This window comes from Sebastes fasciatus, chromosome 22, assembly GCF_043250625.1.
Source record: "Sebastes fasciatus isolate fSebFas1 chromosome 22, fSebFas1.pri, whole genome shotgun sequence".
Lineage (NCBI taxonomy): Eukaryota > Metazoa > Chordata > Actinopteri > Perciformes > Sebastidae > Sebastes > Sebastes fasciatus.
In genome coordinates this window covers 9,403,453-9,427,862 of record NC_133816.1, presented here as the reverse complement: position 1 = coordinate 9,427,862, position 24,410 = coordinate 9,403,453, and the positions used below count along the sequence as shown (strand labels likewise).

Genomic DNA, 24,410 nt, shown 5'->3' with positions numbered 1-24,410 from the left:
TTTCCTACTTCAAAACCCACAATTTGCCATGAGTAAGAAAAAACCCGGAAGCAGTGAGATGTGGGTTGGACCTCATGTGTGTGTGCAGAGAGAGAGAGAGAGAGAGACTCCAGTCGACTCTCTTGGGAAGAAGCATCCAATAATCCACCGGCTGCCATCTGATCTGATCTAATTCATTTGTTCATTTGGGATTATTGTTCTATAAGGATACTTTTTTTTCTCTCTCTAGGAAACTTTCTGCAGAGGACTCAACTTGTTATTTCCTGGATGATAATACAATGGTCATAATAACGCAGCTGACATCTCGGTGCGCTCATTCATCATAAGCGGTGGCAACAAGAAGTCGTCTTACATTGTGCCTCGGTGTCCCTTCAGAGAGAGAAAGAGAGAGAAACAGGACGGAGACTGTGGGAGGAATACAAATTATTCTGCTGAAAGAAAAACCCTCCGACAAAGAAGAAGAATGAGACAAGCTGCCGGTGTGGAGCCTTAAAAAGCAGAGGAAGAGTTTTTTAGTGTCCAGCTCCGAAGAGAGAGGAGGAGGATTCAGAGAAATAAAAGTGTTTTGTGTGATCTGCGACTAGAAACAGGAGGGATGACAGTCAAACTGGACTTTGAGGAGTGTTTGAAGGACTCTCCACGCTTCAGGTAAGAGATCCACCTGTGCTAATGATGATGTAATAAAAAAAACAGCGGCAAAACAAAATTAATTTACCTTCTGGAGTTCAAAATGTGGCTATAAACCCCATTATAGTGGTATAAAAGCAACTTATACTTTCATTATAAGGTTTATATTGCAGTTAGTGGCTTTTCAGAATTTAAAATTTTGCTATAAACTCCATTATAGTGATATAAAAGCAACTTATACTTTCATTATAAGGTCTATGATGCAGTTAGTGGCTTTTCAGACTCCAAAAAATGACCTTTAATGCATCTTAATAAGTCAATATTCAACTGCTGATTCCCTCTGGGTCAGAGGTCAAGCCCATGTCATGTTACTGCAAGTGTTGGGGGTCAATAAAAGGAATGGGACACTACATGCAGGCCTGCAGGGCTAAATAAAAAGAACTGATCTGAGATCTGATGTTGCTGCTCTAGGCTGGCTTTTGACGTGTCACTGAAACACAGGAAGCTCATGCTGTCGCTCAACATCTTTCATTAGAAAAAAACATCAATAAGGGGATCAAGTTATAGATGGGTATTTCTCTAACTTGACTTGTGATGCCGCACCTTTGAGCGCATACAACTTCATTAGAAGCCTCTGAAGTTTGTAACAATGCTGCTGCACGTCAGCTACAATCAATCTTCTTTCAACACAGAGACAGCATCTGGTGTAATCAAAAGGGAAGTGTCGCTGAATTGGTTTTGCAAGCAGCTCGAGAGAGAGAGAGAGAGTTAGGAAGAACTTGGGTGTGTCCTGATCGTTTCTTGGCATCCTGCCTGAGTCACAGTGGCAGGCTGGTAGGTCGTCGTTGGTCGTCTCTTGCAGCTGATCTGGCAGATTTCAATCCCTCGGCCTGTCTTTCTCTCTCTGTCGAACCGAGTTTATGAGGCTCGCACCAGTGGTGGAAAGTTTGAGTTGTGGGCAGCTGCATTTGGCGAGGTGTCGTGTCTGAGTCTTGAGAGCAGAGGAAGGAGCAAGGAGGGGGGAAAAGGGAAGGAAAAGTTATCTCACATGTAAACACGTACAGATAAGTGGAGAATGTGAGGTGACGACAGACAGAAAAGATGTTAAAAAACAGCTTGAATGTGCTGCCTCCTGTTGCTAGGTAACGGTGAGGCGGGAGGGCAACAGGAAGTGAGGCGAGAGATGTGCTGAGGTGATCGACAGGAAGTGTGTGTTCTGTGGGGAGAACCACGGCGGAAACTCTCGCTTTAGCTCTTGTCTTCATTTGCTCTCAGACTGTGGCACTAATTCAGAGAGGAGTGATAAAGGATGTGCCTCTTTAATGAAGCAATCTTTTTTATCCTCCTTTCTTTTTCCCTCTCTCCTTAGCTGAGTCGTCATTCGGTTGTATTTCATGAGGACATGACCTCAGACTTTGATTCAAACATCCCCGCACTAACAAACACAGAAACACAAACAAGTTACTGTGCGTCCAGGCCCTCCACTCTCGTCTCGCCTCTCTTTTTTCTTTCTTCCTCTGTCTGTCTCTCTGTATCTCTGTACTGTTGGTGGAAGGCAGCGGAAACCACATGGTTGAGCTGTGAGAAGAGACGAGAGGCAGAAAGAGATACTGTTACACCAAAAACTAGCCATGCACAGGAGGACTTCTGAGGCGCTTTTGTGCATGTGTGTGTGAGAGATGTTTGAACAAACTTTATGAATCCATAACTGAGCAACAAGCATACTGGATATTTGCTTTTACAGTCTGAATGCTTGCAAGACGGCCCACACAACATGTCCATCATCTAAGCCCTGTTCAAACCCACAGACGTTTTATTTTTGAAAACGCTGCTCAAGACCTCAGGTTTCTAAAAATACCAATATGCTAAATTACACTGAAGTGAGTATAAAAAGATGAACAGGAATTTTCCATGTTCATGTAAATACGCAGCCATGAAGGCCGTAGCTTCACTGAAAATATGCAGTGTTGTATGCATTTGTATTTGAAAGCTCAAGGGAAAATGTTATGGAGGCAAGTAAAGGTCAAATGTTTTGTCATTTTGAAAAATAGATTTTATAGAGGGGTGAGAACCAGAGGGGGGGTGCAATTGACATTTTTAGTTATATATATATATCAAATGAAAGCTCTTGATGAGCTCTTTCTACTGCCAAAAGGGCACACAAGTCTGAACCAATCCACAGTTATTAATCAAAAAACTACCACTGAACACACTGAACTATTTGGGGCCAAAAGGAAAATGTATTTTGTAATAATTGTCAAAATATTGTTCATTAAGTACATGTCGTCATCCACATGTTTATGAAGTTTTAATATTAAAGATTGAATTTAATAAAGAAAGGTTCTCACTCCTCAGGATATGAAAAGCTAAAATTTGAAAATTTAAGTTGAGGTATCATTTTGAACCCTGAATAAACATAATTATGCAATAGAATTATATGTTGTAAAAGTGTAAAAAAGTATTTAAATTGGAGTGAATACAAGACATTTCAATTTAAATTCTTTTCATGCACTTGTTATTTTAGTTACGTTCTTATTTTTTTAATAGTTGAAGATGAATACTAAAGAGAGCTGCAACTCTTATAACTTACTTATTTTCAATTTGTTGATTTATTTGATTGAATTATTGGTTTGTTTAACAGGAACAGTGCACACGCCAGAGGTCATCTGTAGTCCGTGTACAGATGATACATAGTAACCCTAAAAAAAGCATTTAAGATCAAACAATTTAAAGGTTATTGATGAAGCGTATAAGCCCTTGGCATAAATAATAAAAACAGAATATTACTGTTTATTAAAATGTCTTAAATCTACAGTGTTGGCTACAAGTTAAAACATGAAGCACAGAAGCACAATACACAGCATGAAAAGCAAGAAAAGTGATGTAAAAGTGAAAGGTTGTGACGTTTGAAACCTGTGAACTTTTGCCAACAAACGACTAAAACAATAAATCAATTATTAACACTTCTGTCTATTAATTTTCTGTTGACTAATCATTTCAGTACTACCTTCAACCTTTCACTTGACTTTAATGTTTAATGTTTGGCGCTGGTTTCTCATTAGAACAGGAATGTGAGCACACTGGGGTTCATGTGCTACTAGGAGTAAACAGATAGCGACCTTTGACCCCAAGCTGTTGTGTGTGACTTTGTGTGTTTTTGTGTCTGTTTCAGAGCTGAAATCGAATTGGTCCAAATCGATGTGAGTGGACTCGAGACGCGATTAGAAAAGGTGAGATACATCATGCGACTACACCTACACACACTTTTATAATATCATACTGAGTAAAGGCTCCACTTCCAAAAAGGTTACCTCCAACACACACACACACACACACAGGTATCAGTTACTGTTGGACACGTGCTCCTCATGTGAAGAGGCAGTGAAGTGAGAGGTGGGCGGCGGTCGTTGAGGTATTTTTCACCTGACAGTGAGCAGGAAGTAGCTGTAGGTGTTGCTTCCCCATCGTATTGTCCTACAGCAGAGAGAACCACAGTTTGTTCTGCTTCGATAACATATATTCCACATTGCATGTTTGTTTTCCCACATGTTACAGTTTCAGATCTATTCAACTGGGTCAGAGAGATCACATGTTTCGTTTCTGTTCCTTGATCCAGAAAGCATGGGAATATGCATGTACTAGTCCAAGTTAAAGCTCAATTAACCTTCTCTGCAAAGCATCATACAAGTGAGGGATTTATGTGTGGCGTTAGAAAAAAACGGACTAACTGGGTTCAAACCCCCCCAGGCAGCTTTTATCTGCTCCAAAATTGTCCTTGAGCAGAAATAACTGCTGCTCTGTAGTTGAACTCTGACCTCTGACAAAGAGAGAAACAGAAAGGTCCCTGCTTGCATGAGTGCCGGATGTTTTTACTGTGAGTTTAGATAAATAAAGTGATCCCGTAACATGCCTAATCTGTATAATATTGTCCAGTTATCAAAAGTATTAAGTATCAAAAGAAAAAATACTAACCATGCAGAGTTAAAATTGTGTATATTTAGTTATATTATTACATTTTATATTATTGGATTGTTTTTACTGATGCATTATTGTACAATTTTAATGTTGTAGTTGGTGTAGGTGGAGCTACTTTTAACTTTTTAACACAACTGGGTTGCTTAATCTATTGAATATCATATCATCATCACATCCCCGTTTATAAAATGACCATATGTTTTGTAGGTCAAATCTTAATCTGCAAAGTATCTAGTAACTAATGCTGTCAGATAAACTGTAGTGGAGTAAAAAGTATATTTCTTTTTGAAAAATAATGAGTAGAAGAGCATAAAATGGGAATACTCAGGTAAAGTACTACCTTCCTGCTGTGACATATTAGACCTATGGGACCACAGCGTCTTATCAGATATATTAATATCAGTGTAAATGTTGGATAAGCTCAAATAAACTCTAGCACATTAAAGGCTCATTCACATTCATACACTGTGCTGGGAATAACAAGGTCATCAAGCTCAATGTAATAATACAAACTATAAAGGTGGTAGGTTGTCCAACTCTTGACAGGTGCAACAAGCTAATTGAGAGACACCTGTGTGGCCACAAGTAGAACATAGTGTGCTGAGGGCTAATCATTGCTAAGATGTGGCACAAGAAGAAGAAATGAGTCAGTAAAGTCACTGAAGTTTGCCAACATTAGCTAACGTTAGCCCCCATTAGTGACTAGCTGGTGAACATAGTGGAGCATTTAGCATTAAAGGTCCCATATTGTGCTCATTTTCAGGTTCATACTTGTATTTTGTGTTTCTACTACAACATGTTTACATGCTTTAATGTTAAAAAAAAACTTTATTTTCCTCATACTGTCTGCCTGAATATGCCTGTATTTACCCTCTGTCTGAAACGCTCCGTTTGAGCTAATTTCATCGGAATTGCAATGGAATTACGTTGCCAGGCAGCAGCTTGGGTCCATGTTTACTTCCTGTCAGCTGATGTAATTTACATACACTGCAACTGGAAATGAACTGTGACAAATTTAGAATGTTTATGTTTAAAACCGTGTAATGGTCTAAATATTGTATATTTGTGACATCACAAATGGACAGAAATCCTAACGGCTTGTTTCAAACGCACAATTTCTGAATACAGGCTGTGTGTATTTCTCCGTATATATAACGTTTCAATACTTTCACAGTATTTATATGGCACTTAAACCTGCTTTATACTATAACAGACATGACAATCTCACTTTTTACAATATGGGACCTTTAAAAGAGACGGGTATTTCCTTCAGGAGTTGAAAACAGAGTTAAAAGAAGAGCTCATATTTGGACTACATTCTCTACAAGCTAGCAACGTTGTGTTTAGCTTGATCCACTTCTGAGTGGCCAAAAATATGTAATAATGCAGCTTCAGTCTCCAATACAAATGTATTAAATTACTTTAAAAAAAAATTAAATGTCATATGCACAGTGACTGTCCTGTAAATCTGTAAAATATCTTGCCTCAGTACATGTTAACATGCATACATCTTAAATATTGGTAATATATTGTTATCAGATTTGTCAAATATTGATTTATAAAACCCATTATTCAACATAAAAACCTATCTTGTTAATCCAGTGATGGTCTGGCTCAAATTGATTTAAATTAAACTTATCTAAAAAGCTAATTTTTGTCTTTAGTCCCTGAGGAGGTTATTACAAATTAGAAATATTACCAATACAAAGCTTCAGCAAGCACTACAGTACAACACAGTACAGCACAATAAAATGCATAAATTGCAGTTTAATGAGCTCCAGACAGTATTTAACATATGGCTGGAGGTTATATTCAGCATGCACAGTGATTACGCTCTCCTGGTATAACCTCCAACTCTGGCTGTTTCATTGCCTTAACGGGTGGACTCCTGGAATAACTCATTATGTTTAATTACTCATACTGATTATGACCGGCTGTTAGTCATCTCTCAAGTGTCTTTTGTTTGAGTGTTCGGGATGAATTTGACTGTGTGGTGTTGCTGTATGTTTGTGTCATCCAGCTTGTGAAACAATGCCAGGCCATGCTGGAGGCCGGCAGAGTCTACTGCCAGACCAGCAAGAGCTTCGTCAACGGCCTCAAGGATCTGGGACTCCACTGCTCTGGGGACACAACGATGGAGGTGATAAGAGCACAGTGGCGTACCACTCATGCCAATTTTCCAGTCAGATTATGACAAATTTACTCAAAGAAAGTGGTGGTTTATAACTTTTAAGTACATCTGGAAGGCACTACTTTTATTTGATTCATCTGAAATCTGTCAAATTCAGGATATTTTATGCACACTTGCATTGCTTCTTTTTTTTTTTTACACTACATGGGTTTGAATGAAACTAAATCTACACTCTAACTACGAAACAGAGATGGTTGTTATAGATATGACACATGATATTGCTGTTATTGATTTGAGTTTAATCTAAGCTGTCTGTCCTGCAGGAGTGTTTGGACAAATTTTCCAAAAAGCTGTCTATCATCTTGGAGGCTCAGGGGGTGAGTCTGTCTGTCGTCTTTGCACCACCATCTCCATTCCAGTCACGGCGCTTATCAGCCGCAGCATGTGGTCAGACGAGGCTGCAGCACGGCGTTGAACACATTTGACATTTAACAGTTATCTGTGCTCACCGTGATAGATTTTTCTCTGTCTCCTTTTTCCCTTTTTAGGAAGTGATTGAGACCACACAGAAGACCGTTAAGACGAAGCTGCAGAACTTTGTCAAAGAGTGAGTGAGCTGCTTTTTTCCCCCCCATCTAATCTTTTTGACGCACTCAGCCACCTTCTTCAGGCTGAGTCACTCACCACGCATGTCTGCCAACCATTAGCATGCACATTGCCAAAAATATGAGAGGATTATGATCCTTCATTTGCCTTCTCCTCGTACTTTATCTTGCAGTATGCGCTTATTAGTGGGACTGATACGGTGGATTAGATGAGAGAGAGGTTGTCTCATAGCATGTGATGATCGTGATTAGCTGGATTTTTAGCCAGTGACACATTTTGAATGTGTTTTAACCCTCTGAGCTCACAGGTCTGTGTTTTTGTTGTTTCTGGCAACACTTAATGGACGTCATTAATATACTACAGTATGATGAAGTATAATACAGTATATAGAAATTGTGACAAAAGACCAACACTTTCAAGAACAATCTGTTATTTACCTTTTTAATGGCTTGTAAAGCTGTCTATATTTATTACGCATTTTCCACTATCACCCTTTAAACTCTTATCACCCCAAACTCCCCAAGACAAGAGCTGAGTTATCTGCTATCAACACCCTAATTCCACTAACTTATTTGTCAAATAAAGTTTAAATATTCACGAAAGCAGGACGATGATACATTACCAAATGTTCCCAGGGATGTGCGTCGGTTCAAGGACGTGCGCAAGGAGTTTGAGCGCGGCAGCGAATGCCTGGAGGGGGCGCTGGTGAGGAATGCTCAGGCGCCACGAGGGAAACAACACGAAGTGGAGGAGGCCAGCAATGCTCTACTCAACGCACGCAGGACCTTTCGGGCTGAGGCGCTGGATTACGTCCTGGAGGTGAGAAAGAATGCTGGATGAAGTAAAACATATTGACTTACTTGCTTTTTATATCCTTGACAATTGATTGTTGCTGTTTGTTGTCGTCAGTTTATGTCTGTGACCTGTGTGTTAATGCCTGCATGCAAGCCAAATTTCCTTCCGGGATAATAATTATAAAACTGAAGTTGGAGTGGCAAACACACCAATTTGCTAAAAGCAGTTCAAAGGAAAAAAATCAGTGCATTCAGGAACAGAATCAGATTTATTTGCCAAGTACTTGTGCACATACCAAGATATACAAGGAATTATACTCTGTTTTATTGCATTTCTATCGGTGTACTCGCACAAAAGTATAAATAACAGCTTGGAACAATGCTGGACAAATAAGGTAAAGAATAGACGGGACTATTATGTACACAAGTAGATAAAAAAAATAGGTGTTTGCATAAATATTATATAAATGTATATAAAAAGCACCAATGACCAACAATAAAATAAGAAATAAATAGTCTATATACAAGTCAGGTGTTCTGTAACAATACAAATAGTGCAAAGAAATAAATATTGAATGGATATACGTACATGGACTGGATATACAGAATGTACATGTGAAAATGCCTACATATCTTAAATACAGCATGTAGGATTTATGCATATTGACAGTGACAGATGATATGTAATTATTTAAAAAACTGCATTTCTGGTACCAAAACCAGCCTGGATAAGACACACAGCAGCACGTCTAATTATAGCTGTGCCGTTGCTGTTTTGAATGATAGCAGGTTTGCCTTCGGGGCTTCTCTCCAGGCTTGTGGTTGTGGCTCCCAGAAGTTTAACTGGCCGATGAGTTTTTTGGTTATGGAAACATGAACACTGTCTCAAACCGCTGCTTCATTTTCTCTCAGATCAACGTCATTGAGGCCAAGAAGAAGACAGACATTCTGATGGCAGTGAGTTCATGTCGTTGACCTATTTTTAAGTTCATTTTGTTGCTTTTGTAAATACATCTTGTAAAAATGTATGTATGTATGTGAGAGTTTTTTTGTAAATCCTTTCTCATGCTTCCTGTCAGATGTTGTCAATGATGGATGCCCAGGCTCAGCTCTTCCAACACGGCCACCAGTCTCTCTCAGAACTGGACGAGTATCGACGAAAACTCAATGACGAGGTAACCGCTTGTTAAAGCCTGACTGATTTAATTTCCTTTTGTTTCCGTTGTATCTTGTAGCAATCGTGTGAGGTGCCAACATGGCGTTCGATGACAGAACTGGCTCTATTGTAACTATATAAATGACAGCTGGGCAGGAGGAGACAAAGTCTTGTGTTGGGGGCATAGTAAGAGTCTAAGAAAAGGAAAATTGTCAGTATGTTGATATGTGGAGTTTATTGAATATAGCAGTCTAAAGGTGTTGCAAACAACAACACTCGTCTAACTTTTGGCAAGACAGAAAAACTTCCCAAAATTCATCAGCAGATGAAATTTGCCCATCTGTCATGTTCAATTTCCATTTTATTTTAGCATTTTGAAGAATTCTCATCCATGCCAGCTTACATTTTTTTAAATCGAAAGTTCAGTCTTGACCTTTTTGAAGTAGAGCAGCAGGCAAAACAAGCTCACCACAAGGTCCCTTTAGAAGCTGTTCTGAGGTTTTCGACCATATTAGTCAATATTCCTCCTACCCCGCGGAGGTTTGACTACTGGAGGGCGATGTTTTGATGAGCAGGTCCCTGTTGTTGTTTGAATCTTCTGCTCAGCATCATATAAGGATGCAGAGGTGACATCATTCTGGACCTTTTTCACTTGCTGACATTTTGACTTGTCATAGCAGAAAAGGCGCGGGTGAAATTGAACATGAATAATGACACCGTTCCATTAAGTGAATCAGGAAGCTACAGCTATGACATGTCAAAATGTTTATTGTTCAAATGAGACAATCGGAGAGTTTGGCATTTAAAGAATGAAGATGAGCACACGCTGATATGAACGACGCAGGTTTCAGACGTTCAAAAAGACTTTGCAGATATTTTAAGAGGCACAAAACTGATTCAAAATGTTCATCACAGCTTAGAGATATATACAAGATATTGGTAAGACATGTTGAATGTAAACTAAAACATGTTTGTGTACAATAAACCACATGGTTCCCTTAATTATGAGACCCATTTGTTTGGGTGAGTTGCATCAGATGAGTTGTTGGCATCTTTCTAAAGTGGGGCAGAGCCGAGTAGTCACAAGATGACATCACACTTTCATCGTGACAGGAAAAAGTGAGCAACAACAGGAAATATTTCACATGGCTGTGTGTGTGTGTCTGTGTGTGTGCGTGTCTGTTTTAGTTCCTGCTTTTTGACTGTCCAAACTGGAAAAAACGTTTTGCACCGTCAACCTTGAACATCAGCAGGATTATTGTTGAGTGTTTTTTGCTAAATGAAAAGAATTTAAAACAGGAAATGAATTTGTAAGCGTTCACTGGCTCAATCAAACCGCACCAAAGCTCTTCCTGTTTCAACAGGAAATGATAGGAAAGAGAAGAAGCAGATGAGAGAGAGAACACTGAGGAAGAATACACTGAACAGTGTTGTTCTTCAGTGTGACACAGGATGAAGGGAAGAGGTTCAACACTTCCTAATTCCTGTTTCCTGAAGAGCAAAGACTGCAAGAGTGATAACCTACTCTGAACTTGTTGATGTCTCTCCGTTTCTGTCTTTCTCACAGAGGCAAACATGTTAGAGAGGAAATGGAAAGGAAAAAGTTGACCCTGAGTACAGTGAATAGACAGAAAAGACAGATCTCAAAAATGAATTTAAGCAGGGCCGGAGCTCAAACAGAGCATTTTAGGCCTAGTCCACACATACACAGGTATTTTTGTAAACTGCATTTTACCTCCTTCATTCTCGGGAGAAATCCTGTCCAGACGAAAACACGAAAACACAATTAAAGCGCTGTCCAGGCCAGTGGCAGATTTGGACACACATACCAGCGTAGTTGGTCACACTGTCCCTGTCGTGGTAGTGTTGCGTTGGATGATTATCAATGACCTCCATAGCGCATTCTGACTCCTCTGTTCCTCAATATAGTGAAAGAGTAACTGTACATTTATATAAAAAGTCCTGTTAGCAGGTTATTTGGCCACGTCCACAGTTCAGCGATTTAATTTTGCCGCTGTTGCACAACATTTTGCCGCATTAGTGACGCCTCACACAGGAGATAACGGCACACACTCTGACGTTACTAGCCCAAAAAGTCATGCAAAAACTACACATTGACACTAAAAACAGAGTTTCTGAAAATCTTCACCCTGGCCGGAGTTTTAAAAAAAGCCACCTTTACAAAAATACCCACGTATGTGTGTGGACAAGGCCTCAGACAGAGGTTGAAAAGAGGTACTGCAGCACAGCTGGTATGAGATATAACATAAAACATGTAAAGCATGTAAACATGATCTAGTAGAAACCGAAAATACAAGTATGCACAATGGAAATGAGCATAATAGGTCCTCTTTAATGTAAAAGTGTGTAGAACAGCTCAAATAAATGTTCTAAATGTTGGACTGGGTTTTAAGCCAGGCTGATGTGTCATTTAGCAAAGCACTTAACGGGTTTCACTTAGCTGAGCAAAACTGCAAATCAGTTAATGTATCAGAGAGCTTAATAGATTATACGTAAAAGCTCTTTAAAACTCCTGATGGTGAGTTATTATGAGTGGAATAATGTACATCATTTAATAATCGATATTTGTGTCTGGAGAATGACCTCTGCGTCTGTTTCTGTTTTAATAGCACACGCAGTTTGTCCTAAACTCGGCCCGGGAGAAGAGGGACATGGAGCAAAGACACGCTGCAATCAAGAAAAAGGTAATGCATTAACAAAAATGTACACTTAAATGCACACTTTTACATATATAAATCTATAAAAAAATAATGTTTTTAAACCACAATAAATAAAATCGACAGGAATAGGCCCCTTAAAAGCATTTTAATTTACACTAAGTGACTTGTTTTTCTTAAATATTTCCAGGACGTGTCCTATGATGACTCCATCATGGATTTCAATGCTGACGCATCTAATGGGATCGCCATGGAAGGATACCTCTACAAGAGAGCCAGCAACGCCTTCAAGACCTGGAGCAGGTACAAGTTCACCCACGAAATGTCTCACAGAGAACAGCTGCATTGTCTTTGGGATTTTCTCTCCCTCCATACGTCTCACTAAAAGGACTCAAATGTCCACTGTGTTGTTACTGAACTGATTGTGTCCACTGTTTGTTTTTTTCCTTTCTAACGGCTTAATCCTTGACTCTATGACCTTTTCATATTCTCTCTCCTCTCTAGGCGCTGGTTTTCAATTGAAAAGAATCAGCTGGTGTATCGGAAGAAATTCAAGGTATATTTTAGATTAGTGTCCCTATTTTTAAAATGTGCTTTTTAACCCTAGGAGGTGTCTTTATGAGGAGATAGCAGGTCTCTAGTTTGTGGTTGTAAAGTTTCATGAGGCTGTGATTATCCTCGAGGTCACAACTGCTTATACAGTGAGGTCAAATTTCAAAAAATGGTCTCACGTAATAAAATGGCTATTATGGGGACTAACATCATCACACATGAATACAATTGAGCTCATTGGATCCACAAGAGTCTCAGCTTTACAGCGATACCTAATTTATGTAATTCCAGACTGTTTAGAGACCCTAGTATGCAGAAATATTCAAATATACCATTTTAGTATAGGCGAAAACAACACATTTATACTGCATGATTTTTGCCCAAAACTGCATGTGATTATCATAAAGTGGGCATGTCTGTAAAGGCGAGACTCCTGGGTACCCATAGAACCCATTTTCATCCACATATTTTGAGGTCAGAGGTCAAGGGACTCCTTTAAAAAGGCCATGCGAGTTCTTCCTCGCCAAAATTTAACCCGTCATTCAGCCTCCTTCCTGAAAAGCTAGCATGACATGGTTGGTAACAAAGGATTCCTCATCCTGTAGATGACACCAGTACCTTCACTCTACACAAACATGCATAATGACGTGAACAGTCTGACCTTCATGTTTTTCCTGTCTGCGTCTCTCTCAGGACCAGCCTACAGTTGTGGTGGAGGACTTGCGTCTTTGCACAGTGAAGCCCAGCGCTGAAAACGAAAGACGGTTCTGCTTTGAAGTGGTCTCCCCGTCAAAGTGAGTGGGCGAACAACATGCTTGTGCACTCATGCATACGTGTATTTAGGCGATGTGGGTGAATTTTCATCAGTGTTAAGTGTCCTGCAAAAGAGGGAGGAGGGGGGGTGTGAGATTTTGTCCACGTCAATTTCTCGTGTGTGTGTGTAGGTGTTGTACGTTGCAGGCCGACTCGGAAAGGCAGCAGCAGGCGTGGATCAGCGCCGTCCAAAACAGCATCGCCTCAGCCTTTCAGGAGCACAGAGAGGACCCACACAGCCCAGTGAGAACACAAACACACACACACACACACACACACACACACACCATCATCTTCTATATCTGCATTTTTCAGTGGGAGTTTAATCCGAGGAGATACAGGAAGTTGTGTGCCTTTGTGCGTCTCCTCATTCCTGTATTTGTGTGTATGTGGTTGTCAGAGACAGCGCTGCAGCTCGGTGTCGACCGGTTTGGTAGGAGGAGGGGGAGGAGGAGGAGGGGATCAGGAGAACAAGGGCAACAAGGGCTGCAAGGCCCTGGAGGAGGTCCAGGCGATCACGGGCAACAAGCAGTGCTGTGACTGCGGGGAGCCCGGTCCTGATTGGGCCTCCATCAACCTGGGCATCACGCTTTGTATCATCTGCTCAGGAATACACAGGTACACACACACACATTCAAACAAACACTTATACACACACTTGGCTTGGAAGATCTTAGCTTTAATGGTTTCCTCCTCTTAACAGGAGCCTGGGAGTCCATTTCTCCAAAGTACGCTCCCTAACTCTCGACTCCTGGGAGCCAGAGCTCATTAAGGTAATTTAACCTTTTAACTGCAGCAGCTACAGTACACAACCGCATTATTGCATTTCCTGTGCTCTTCTGAGTATAATGATTATGAAATGAATTATTTAATAGTTTGCTTTAACTAAACTCTCCAAATGGAGCACACTCATTTTTATGTAATTTTTTAAAAAGTTTTTTCTTTGCTTTCTTTAGTTGATGTGTGAATTAGGAAACATAGTAATCAACAGGATCTACGAGGCCCGGATTGATGAGATCACCATCAAGAAGCCCCACCCTTCCAGTCCTAGGTACGTACTAACCAACGCACAGACACACAGTTTACACATGCAGCATAGACGGTACTACTCAGTCTGTGAAAACGGTGGTGTAATGTCTTATGTGGCTCTGGAGGACAATGACCCTGGTGATGTCATCAGGAGTGTCCTGACTTTGGCTTTAGACTTCATATTTTCAGCAGAAAGTCGTCTTTAGAAACTAGGGCATGGAGTTAGGAAGATGTGGACATTTAAAAGGAAAAGACGGTCTAAGAATAAGATGCTTTTGGTTGCATTATGGGAAATGAAGGACCCAGCAGTTCGGGAGCTTGAGTCATTCTAGAGAGTAAGGGTGCTTTCACACCTGTAGTTGGGTTCATTTGGTCCGAACCGAGGGTTCCTGTTCACACTGACTTTTTACAAACGAACCAAGCGGAGTAAACATGAAGTTATACTGACTGACAGGTAACTCGTTGATTGGACTATTTTGGCGATTGCCATCAGACTTCATATTGACCACTTATTATGATGAGTTTGGGTAGAGACAATCTGTACAAAAGCTCCAGATGAATGGTACGAACACATAGTGCGAACGTCGGGGAGCACACGGACATGCGCGTGAGGCGTATTACTGTGGGATCGCTGTCACACACTTTTTAATTGAGTCAATGAACTGACAAAGTACACAAAGTCGGATACAAGCACAGAAGTTTTAACATTTTTTGACCTATTAATCAGAGAAAATACCCACGCTGACGTGCTAATATAGATCGCCTTAAATACAGATCAATAAGATCGCTTCCTGAGCAGATTTCACGATCAGCAGATGGATTTATTAGTAGTTTAGCTTTTGAAATCATGCTAAAATCACATGTCTGCTATCATAAAATCCCGTGGTTGGTTCGTTTGCTTTCACACCACGAACAAACCGCACCAGAGTCCACTTGGAACCAGTCCGGTTGTTTGGTCCCCACCAGGGTTCGATTGACAGCTTTTACACCAGCCCAAATGAACCGTACCTAACCAGGGAAACGGACCTAAGTTCGTTTTAACAGAATCAAACAGGTTCGGTGTGAAAGCACCCTAAAAGTCAGGATATCTCTGCCTCTGCTGTTTCGATTTTGACCATTCTTAGTTTAACGTATCTCTTGCAAGTCTCCTAACTTTGTGGAAGTCCAGTACTAAATTGGTGGAGTGCCCCTTTAAGTCACACCTGATTTATTTGGTAATCAAAGTAAAAAAATTCTCTAACTATTCAACATTATTTATTTTACATTTTCTGTCTACAGTCTGAGACTTTGTTTTCCTTGAACTGAATTTTCCCAAAAATGCCTCAAATGAAGATGTGACCCAAATTATAATAACATTATCTCACTATGCTAATTGTAAGAGTGTCAACCAAACACCAATCTATGTCACAGCATCAATCTCAACTTCTGGTGGCCAAATATAACCTCCACACTAGACATCTTGGTTTATTGAAATATTGCCGACAGTAGGTTGTCATGCTTTGTTGAATTAGGTGTCAGTTTTGTTTTGTGCTTGTGAAAGCAGTGCACATTGTGATCACTTTACAAAAAGAGCAAATGATATAGTAGGTATTAGGTCTACGCCAAGCATGTCTTTGAGGGAACTTATTTTCCAGTGATAAAGATTTTGCATTTATTTATCAAACTGTTTATCCAACATGACTCAGAACTCAGCATAAATAAAGAGAAACACACTCTTCATCTCCTCTTGTTGTCATATTCAGGGCATTACATAAAGTTTGATTCCGTCTATTAGTAGTGTGTGAGTGGATTTGCTTCAGCTCTCCACAACTCTGAAACGGTTTATGTGTGTTGATGCAAATGTACCGTCTGCAAAGATCTATGTGGTTTACAGATGATTATATCAGCGGCCTATAACACTCTTTAGAATTATTTTTTGACTTCCTCTTCTCCTCTCTGTTGTGTCGCAGCAGACAGGAAGTGCCACAGGTACATGACACACATGATTAACGTTGTGACTACAGTGTCCTCCGGAAACTTGCTGTGAGGCTGCATGCTTTCTGCGGCATGAGCTTTCAGTCTCGTCTTGTCTGGGTTTCTGTTATTTGTTATTCTATTTGTAAGTGCCTTATAGTACACAGCTGATTAACATGAATTTAATTGTTTTAAAGTGGGAGGCAGCTTGCATTTGTGCTGTAATTAAATGGTAAATAAAGGAGGCACTTTAAGTCCTAAATAGAGCTCTTTTAAACTGAATTTATGACTTAATTAAAAGACACCGAGCGCCTCGGGGCCATGTGTGAAGCATTCTTGTCTCACAGCTGCACAAGCAAGTTGTGGAGTCAAACTGAGAACAAGTAAAACCAGAAACGTACTGACAAATACAACCCTGCATGTCGGCCTCTTTTGTTTTGTGTGAGAGAAGTTTGCTGAGGGAATATGAATTCCCTCCATCTCTTGTTTTCTTACTTTCTAATCTATCATCTCTGTCCCTCAGAGGAGATAAGGAGACGTGGATCCGATCAAAGTACGTTGAAAAGAAGTTCATCCAAAAGCTGCCCGAGACCGGCAGGAACCCCCTGCTGAGGCGATCCAGCGGCAGGAGAAACCGAGCGGTCACGCAGGACCGGACCGCGCAGCGCCCGCCACTCAAACCCAAACCGAACCGAGCCACTCTACCTCGGGGCACAGGTAAACACAGAGAGACGGGAGTCAGGACTTATGGATGGAAACCAGTGTGGCTTTTAAAGGTCTACTAGCGCAGCTTGCTGTCTAGTTCATCACTCTTCATGATCCTGCTGATGTCAACAGAACAGAAACACACGCACACACACACTCGCACAATCCCCAAAACTGGTGATCCAGCAAAAGTTGATAATCCTAAGGGCCTAGTCCGCCGTATGTTGTGTGTGTTGCAGTCAGCAGGATAAACCAGTAATCACGTCTCTCTCTCTGTTTCCTCAGGGCTGAGCCCCAGCGACCTTGTCGAAAAAAACAATACACACAAAGGTGAGATAAAAACACGCACTGATGAATACATTTGACCCGACAACGAAAGCAAGCTTGTACAACATGTTTAACATGAACTGTCAGACTAGAACATTTTTAAATTGGGTGGGAAAAACTTCAAAAAGAAAAGTTAACCCTCTGCTCCCCCTCAGAAGTGGAAGAAGAAGAAGAAGAAGAGGATCTGAGCGGACTTCACCCCGGGGCGCTGCTGTACCGCTCGGCGGCCCTGCAGAACTTCCCCGTCATGGCTGACGCTTTGGCCCACGGAGCCGACGTCAGCTGGGTCAACGGGGCCGAGGAGTCCAGCACGCCGCTGATACAGGCCGTCTCAGCGGTGAGGAGAGCATTGCCATTAAATTTCATATTAATATTGATGTTCCCCTGACGATGAATTGTGATGATTTTGACCTCCTGACCTCTCCTTTAGCACCACCGCCAGGCAACTGTCACACTCTGCAGCCTTTAGGGCCCTCTAGTGGGGCTTTATACATTTAGTGTTGCTGCCTCAGGACTACGGATGAAGATTATCATTATTGATAACTCCTGCATGTTTACATCCTGTATTTTATACTGATGTTCATTAACATATTATATTGCTTAATACTAATACTAATGCAATACAAGCTGGATTTAGCGCTGTGACACCGTCGGCACAGGTCGCTGATGTCGGCTACTTCTTAATTTGCCAGAACGTGTCATAATGACAAATGCCAGCACAACCGGAAATTGACCCAACTCTATTAAAAAATACATAAATGGCAGTTCACACGTTCCTGTTTCCTACCCAGAATGCCCTGGCAGCCTGCGAGTTCCTGCTGCAGAACGGTGCCAACGTCAACCAGGCAGACAGCAATGGGAGAGGACCGCTTCACCACGCCACTGTCCTGGGTCACACCGGGTAGGACACACTGTCACGCACACACACACATGCTGTCATACATATGAACAGTCCTATTTCATAGAAAAATCGCCTGCACACTGACAATTAAGGGTGTTCAAAAGGTGACAACATGTGGCAAAAGGTGGATTAATTCGAGAGATATAAATACGCCATCCGTCTCACAACAATGACCAATTTGATTTGTAACAATAAAATAAAATAAAAAGATACACCTACAGATGCAAACAACAATAGACACTGACACAGAAAGAAATACAAGTGCAGAAAAATAAACAGATCACTTTATATACACACACTGACAGAAAATCTATTTAAGCCTCCTGGCGCGGCGCCCAGAACCATTAACGGAGCTAAGTAGATTCATCCTGTTGCCCAAATGACGTTCCTTGTTGTGTAAAGTGGGAAATCTCACCACAAAGAAGTGATGAATTAAATGAAAATACAAAAAGAGTCTCCTAAAGAGGAGTTAAGACATTTCACAGCTCGACTTTAGGATGTGTTTGCAGTTGATTTATGGGTGTAGATGACAAATGCTTCCTTTTTAAGCAGTGCAAAGTCGCCCATCGTAGCTGTACAGCAACATTTCTACTAAGTGATCTTTGCCAAATGAACGTGGTTATTTATTTGGTAAACCGAGAGGGCTAAAATGCAGATAACATAGAGCCCATTATTTCTCTACCTGGACCTGTACTGCTTATCACAAAGTCAAGTTAGCATCTGTCTCTAATCTCATCTGACCTGGGTCAGATTGCAGACTTCTGCTGTGGAGCACAAGTTGGGAGCCTGGTTTGTCATAATTTAAGAGTAAGATTTATTTTTAAAGTACATTCAAGAACAAGGTTAAAATAGTTCCAAGAACTATTAAGCTACAGGCACTTAATTCAGGAACAAAACTAGGAACTGAAAGTCCCCTTTGTGCACTCAGTGTTTGCATTTCCTCTTCATTTGAAGAACCGTAAAGATAAGGAAAATGATGAATTGAATTAAAAGGTTACGGTGATCTTTGAGATGCAACTGCCATATACATGATGAATCAACATCACATCATCATTGTGTTGTTCTTACTATTATGTAAGATGCCTTATACTAAGGCAAGACACTACAGGCAACATCGTTTTTCATGCACTGGTCAATTTTGAGATTTTGGACTATTTTGCTTCCACAACAGAAAAGGAGCCAGATTAGTGGAAAGAGAAAATCCAAAATACACATTTAGTTGTTGATTTTACTATAATTTGTTTATTTGCATCTGTAGATTTCTCCTAAATTCACCAAAAGTTAGCATTAAATCATGCCTTATTTGCATATTTAAGCATAACATTTCAGAAAAATAATTGTCTTGATGTAAGTTATCAACTGGGGAAGTTTCATGGTGATATCTATTAGTTAGAATTTTAACCCTATTCACTTGTTAATGTTGCTCAAGTCTAATGTTTAAATTCATGTAATGAACGGATACTAAAAAGACATACAGAGGTGAAGAAGAAAAGTTCCTGATTTCCTGAAATGGTTCCTGGGCCTCTGGAAAAGTTCCTGCAGTGGAAATTGGCTACAGTAAGCAGGAGTTAACAAGCTGTCAGGATCTCACCCACTTTATGCATCTCTTTGCTTCCCCAGGTTGGTTTGTCTCTTCCTGAAGCGAGGAGCAGACTACAACGCCAAAGACAAGAACCAGAAAGACCCCATAACTATTGCCGTGGACGCCGCCAACGCTGACATCGTCACTTTGTGAGTATTTGTGGCAAGAAAAAGCCTCATATGTGACGATGTAAACCAGATATCAACAGCAGCTTTTTCTGACTCATCTTCTCCTTTTCAGGCTGCGGATCGCCAAAATGAACAAGGAGATGCGGGAGATGGACGGAGCGTTTGGCCAATCAGGTCACTCGGGGGGGCAGGGGTCTGGGGATGTATTGGGTGGAAAAGGCGGTGGGCGGGCCCACGGCAGGAAGAGCCTCCAGGCTTTAAAGAACCACATAAGTGGCTGGGCTCTGGGGGGGCAAAATGATTAGTGGGGGAAAAATGATTCCAGGACAAGAGATGGGCAGTGACTCTGGAATGAGCTTGTTTTTGGTTACAAGCTTAAAGGAAAACACATGTTTTTGTCAAGTTGTTAAGCATCAGAAATCACTGGTTTTGCAGTGTCATGTGGTGTTTATCTGCAGCATCTGCAGAGAAATGATCCTGGCCTTCCGCAAATATCCTTCAAGGAAAAATGTGTCATCGCTTCTAAGATTTAAAAGAGAAATTGCCTTCATTGAGAAATCATAAAATTCAATTATTGTAAAGCTACAAAGAGCCAGAACACAGGGTACGACAGAATAAAGGCTCAAGGACATAAGTGAGAACAGATTTATCGCATCAGTGGAGACGGGAAAATGTCTTGTGAAACAAAAGTCCACGTTGCACTTTGAATTACAAACGCACATCATCCTGCACTTTCAAACCCACAAAACCTCTGAATACCTTGTCCATAGGGAGTGCTGCATGTGGGTGTTTCCATTGTTGTGTAACGTTTAAGAAAATGTATATATAATAATAGACCTATGTGAGGCCTATTTTTTCTGATATTGTATATTTGGGATATTTTTATGTACAGTATGTACAGTGTTCTGGCTTTATCAGATCAATTTTATTGTGTATCTCCATGTGTATTGAGCATGGATGGATTACTGAATGGGCCAACCGGGCACAGGCACAGGGGCCTCGCTGGCCATCACCTACAAAATGTCACTCAAAGAGACACGAACCAACCAGAAAGAGACTGAAAAAGACCACAAAGAAACATAAAACAACTAAAAAGAGACACAAATACAACTACAAAGAAACAGAAAACAACTACAAAGATACACAAATACAACTACAAAGTGATGTGTGTCACAACTACAGAGAGACAAAAATGACCTCAGAGACATAAAATGACTACAAATTGACACAAAACAACTACAAAGACACTAAAAATGTCCACAAAGAGACACGCAAATAGAGTCTCTATGTCTAGCTCCAATAGGAAGGGTGGTTGGGGCCTTTTGCATGTCTGTGCCATCTATAAAAATGGATGGCATGACAGCTCCTCAAAAGTGAAGCCAAAACATCTGGATCGCCCCCTGGTGGCTGGCTGCAGTATAGGTCATAAAGCCCACCCCCTCCATATTAGCAGATGGAACATGGGCCAAACTAAAAAGTCAAAAACAAATTTTTTTTTTCCCAAAGATGGTTTCTGTCATTTTAGGTAGTTCTTATCAAGTGTTAATTTTTCTGATAAGTTTGGTTTTAATTAGTTATTTGATGCTATAAAAAGGGGGTGAGACGTCATGATTGGCAGCTGTGACTCTCTCTCGCTGACAAGCTGTGGCCGTACTCGGCTCATGATTGGTTTGGGCGGGTGACCTCGATACCGCAACCGCCACCGCCCGATCACTACTGTGCAGAGTCTGGCTCCAAATGACATCAAAATCTTAAAACGGCAGCTCCCGTATCCGGGATGTTTTGGCTTCAATTCTGTACAGTGGGAGGAAGTGGAGATGTGTTGTCCATCTTTATATAAAGTCCATGGTCTGTGCCCAGAGGCCCATTGTCTCATAATCCACCCAGTATATTTTATTGGGCTGTCTTTTTCAGTCCGGTTATGTAAGCTAAATTCATTGTCGGGTTTGGTTCTCAAGGACCATTTTATCCTGCTATTCTGTGAATAGCGACACAGTTTGAACTCTGTTACATATTACGTGTTTGTATTTGTCAGAATCTCAAGAGCTCTGTGCCGCAGCTCTCTCGAGCTGAAGGTCAACAGTGGGTTTTGTTTGCGTTTTGTCATTTGGCTCCTTTTCAAGTTTCAAAGTCCATTCTTTCATGATTGTCCATTAGTGGCTTTTTGTGAAGTTTCTTGTGTAAGCTGTATTCAATCACAGTTTCACATCATGAAGGAATGGAAGCGTGACGCTTTTTGTCTGCTTGAAACAAACTGCTGGTCAGTATTTGACGTGCTGTGCTTTATCACTGTCTGTCTTTGTTGTGTGCTCTTTGTCTTCTGCCCGCCGAGGTGTCCGGCTCGTCTCAACTGCTTGTGCGGTGTGCCACCTACTGCAAACACAGAGGTAAAGTGCATGTGCGTGCCCCTGATGCGTGTTTATTTGTTCAGTTGCATGCTTCTTGCTTTAAGGCTGCAACTCTAAATGTGTTCAGGAAATAGTTGCTGGAGTTACGGCGATTAAATATGTCCTCTCCGAAATGATGCAGCTTTTGATGAAAGATGTTATGCTTCAAAAACATCTGCGTTTCATTAGAAAGAAAGCCAAGAATTTGAACCCAGGAGAGAGAGATGGCATTAATTTGAAACTTTTTAACGCTTGTAGTACTGTTTTAAGAAATGTCAAGCTTTAATGTCTTCTTCTCTGGTCTTTTCCAGGTGATGAAACCTACCATGACATCTTCAGAGACTTTTCACACATGGCTTCAAACAACCCAGAGAAGCTCAAACGCCGCAGTGCAGACCCCAAACCCTAACAAGCTGTTGCGTCCTCTGCACCTTCGCTGTACAATGCCAAATTTCACACTTTTTCAAATACGTATGCAGAAAAACATGCTAGTATCCGACTCACAGGCATGCAGACACACACAGATTTTCCCTGGCTACCTGCCATTTGTTCAGTCATAGCTCAGCTGGTGTTGACTTCAGAGGGGATGAACGCTCCAAACAGTGAATTCTTTGTGCAAACACGTCAGACCAGAACAATTGCGTCCGAGTGGGAACATTGGAGCAGCTTTATGAGACCAGCATGAGGTGTCTTTATGTGTAGCAGAGGGTTACAACATCACTCTGCCAAGATTTCTTAATTAAATCTTTTTTTTTTTTTTTTTTTAAAGGGGACATATCATGAAAAACTCACTTTTTCTTTTGTGTATCTAGAGTGCCTACCGACCCACAAACTGTGAAATAAGACAACCAGGTCAGTTTTCTGTGGGCTGCATAGATCAGAAAACATGCGATTCAACATTCAGACTTGGCTCCCCTTCCTATGTCACATGCAGGCTCTGTCATGTACACCCCCAATTTAGTATCTCAACTAGAGTGATGATCGGATCCAAAAATCAGGCCCGGCCCTACATGAACACGCATAATTTCTGCCCAAGCCCGAACCATGGCAGCTGTTTTAAAAACCCAAATTTCCACTATATCACAAGCTAAAATCAACTAAAGTCTTTTCAGTACGTTAACAAACATTTGTAACACGATCTCCGACATACGCCATCTCCTACCGAATGTTCAGCACAGCCCAAAAACTGTAATATCTCAAGACTATTAGGTCTGCATTTAAAGGTGCTAAATACGGGATTGGGAGCATTTCTATTGCCTCTCAACTGCTCTCAACATGGCGATGGCGAGCTGGGCGGCTTGCAGTTAACAGTGCTAACAGCACTAACACTGCAAACAACGGCAAAAGTGCTGATGGAGACAACGGTGTTTACCTGAGGGGGAATCGGAGGGTGGGCGATGACACCGTCAGTCGGGACGGTGTTATCATGTAATGTAATTAAAAGCACGCATGGCCGGCCTTATATCTTTACATAGCAAATAATTGTTCACTGCTATATTAATGCTCTGAATATAGAATTTAATCACCTTTAAGAAAAAAAAAACACCCGTGAAATTAGCGCAAACCTAACCCATATTTTTCTCGCAAGCCAATCAGAGCAGACTGGGCTTAAAGAGACGGGCGCTAAAGTGGTGAATACAGGTATATTCAGACAGACAGTATGAGAAAAATAATGTGTTTTTTGAACATTAAAGCATGTAAACAGTAGAACATGAACCTGAAAATGAGCATGATATGTCCCCTTTAACTAAAAGCGCAGTGTTTTTATCTTCCTCTGCCATTTCTATTGAATTGTTACATGAAAAAGCAAAAGTTTGTTTGAAATGGACCCAATTGTTGTAAAGAGCCAACCGTCTTCCATCGAATTGTAATGTATACATTATGTCTGTTTTGTTACACTGTGTGAGGTACTCGAGATTTGAATCATGATCAAATAAACTGCAATACAAAACTTACATTTACGTGCGTTCAAGTTATTAAACTATAATTACAAGTCTTAAGTTTATCTTTTAGTGTGCAGTAGTTTTGCTGTCATGATGAGTACACATCCCCAGCAGAGGGCGCCA

At 40.9% G+C, this 24,410-nt stretch overlaps 1 protein-coding gene across 3 annotated transcripts; it reads left to right on the top strand.

Annotated features, from left to right (window-relative positions):
* The first annotated feature begins 81 nt into the window (after window positions 1-81).
* Window positions 82-24,299, top strand: acap1 (ArfGAP with coiled-coil, ankyrin repeat and PH domains 1). 3 transcript variants are annotated; one of them, XR_012592442.1, is made up of 23 exons: window positions 82-648; window positions 3,800-3,857; window positions 6,623-6,742; window positions 7,057-7,110; window positions 7,282-7,340; window positions 7,975-8,158; window positions 9,046-9,090; window positions 9,213-9,308; window positions 11,920-11,994; window positions 12,158-12,270; window positions 12,472-12,523; window positions 13,213-13,313; window positions 13,464-13,575; window positions 13,733-13,950; window positions 14,036-14,105; window positions 14,289-14,383; window positions 16,838-17,031; window positions 17,305-17,349; window positions 17,505-17,683; window positions 18,138-18,247; window positions 19,868-19,978; window positions 20,070-22,217; window positions 22,656-24,299. XR_012592442.1 is itself a non-coding variant. In XM_074623824.1 (23 exons), the coding sequence occupies exons 1-23, from the start codon at window positions 596-598 to the stop codon at window positions 22,751-22,753; spliced, it is 2,304 nt and encodes a 767-aa protein (XP_074479925.1). In that variant the 5' UTR covers window positions 83-595; the 3' UTR covers window positions 22,754-24,299. The 3 variants fall into 3 exon arrangements, 1 of the variants encoding a protein (XP_074479925.1); XR_012592441.1 differs by having other exon boundaries at window positions 20,070-22,344; XM_074623824.1 differs by having other exon boundaries at window positions 83-648; window positions 20,070-20,131.
* The last annotated feature ends 111 nt before the right edge of the window (window positions 24,300-24,410 follow it).

What these genes read in the sequence shown, in the direction of transcription:
- acap1 (XM_074623824.1), top strand. Translation starts at nt 596, where the DNA reads ATGACAGTCAAACTGGACTTTGAGGAGTGTTTGAAGGACTCTCCACGC. An exon ending in TCATCTTGGAGGCTCAGGGG is followed by an intron (nt 7,111 to 7,281) that starts GTGAGTCTGTCT and finishes TTCCCTTTTTAG; the next exon opens with GAAGTGATTGAGACCACACA. An exon ending in ACGCTGCAATCAAGAAAAAG is followed by an intron (nt 11,995 to 12,157) that starts GTAATGCATTAA and finishes AAATATTTCCAG; the next exon opens with GACGTGTCCTATGATGACTC.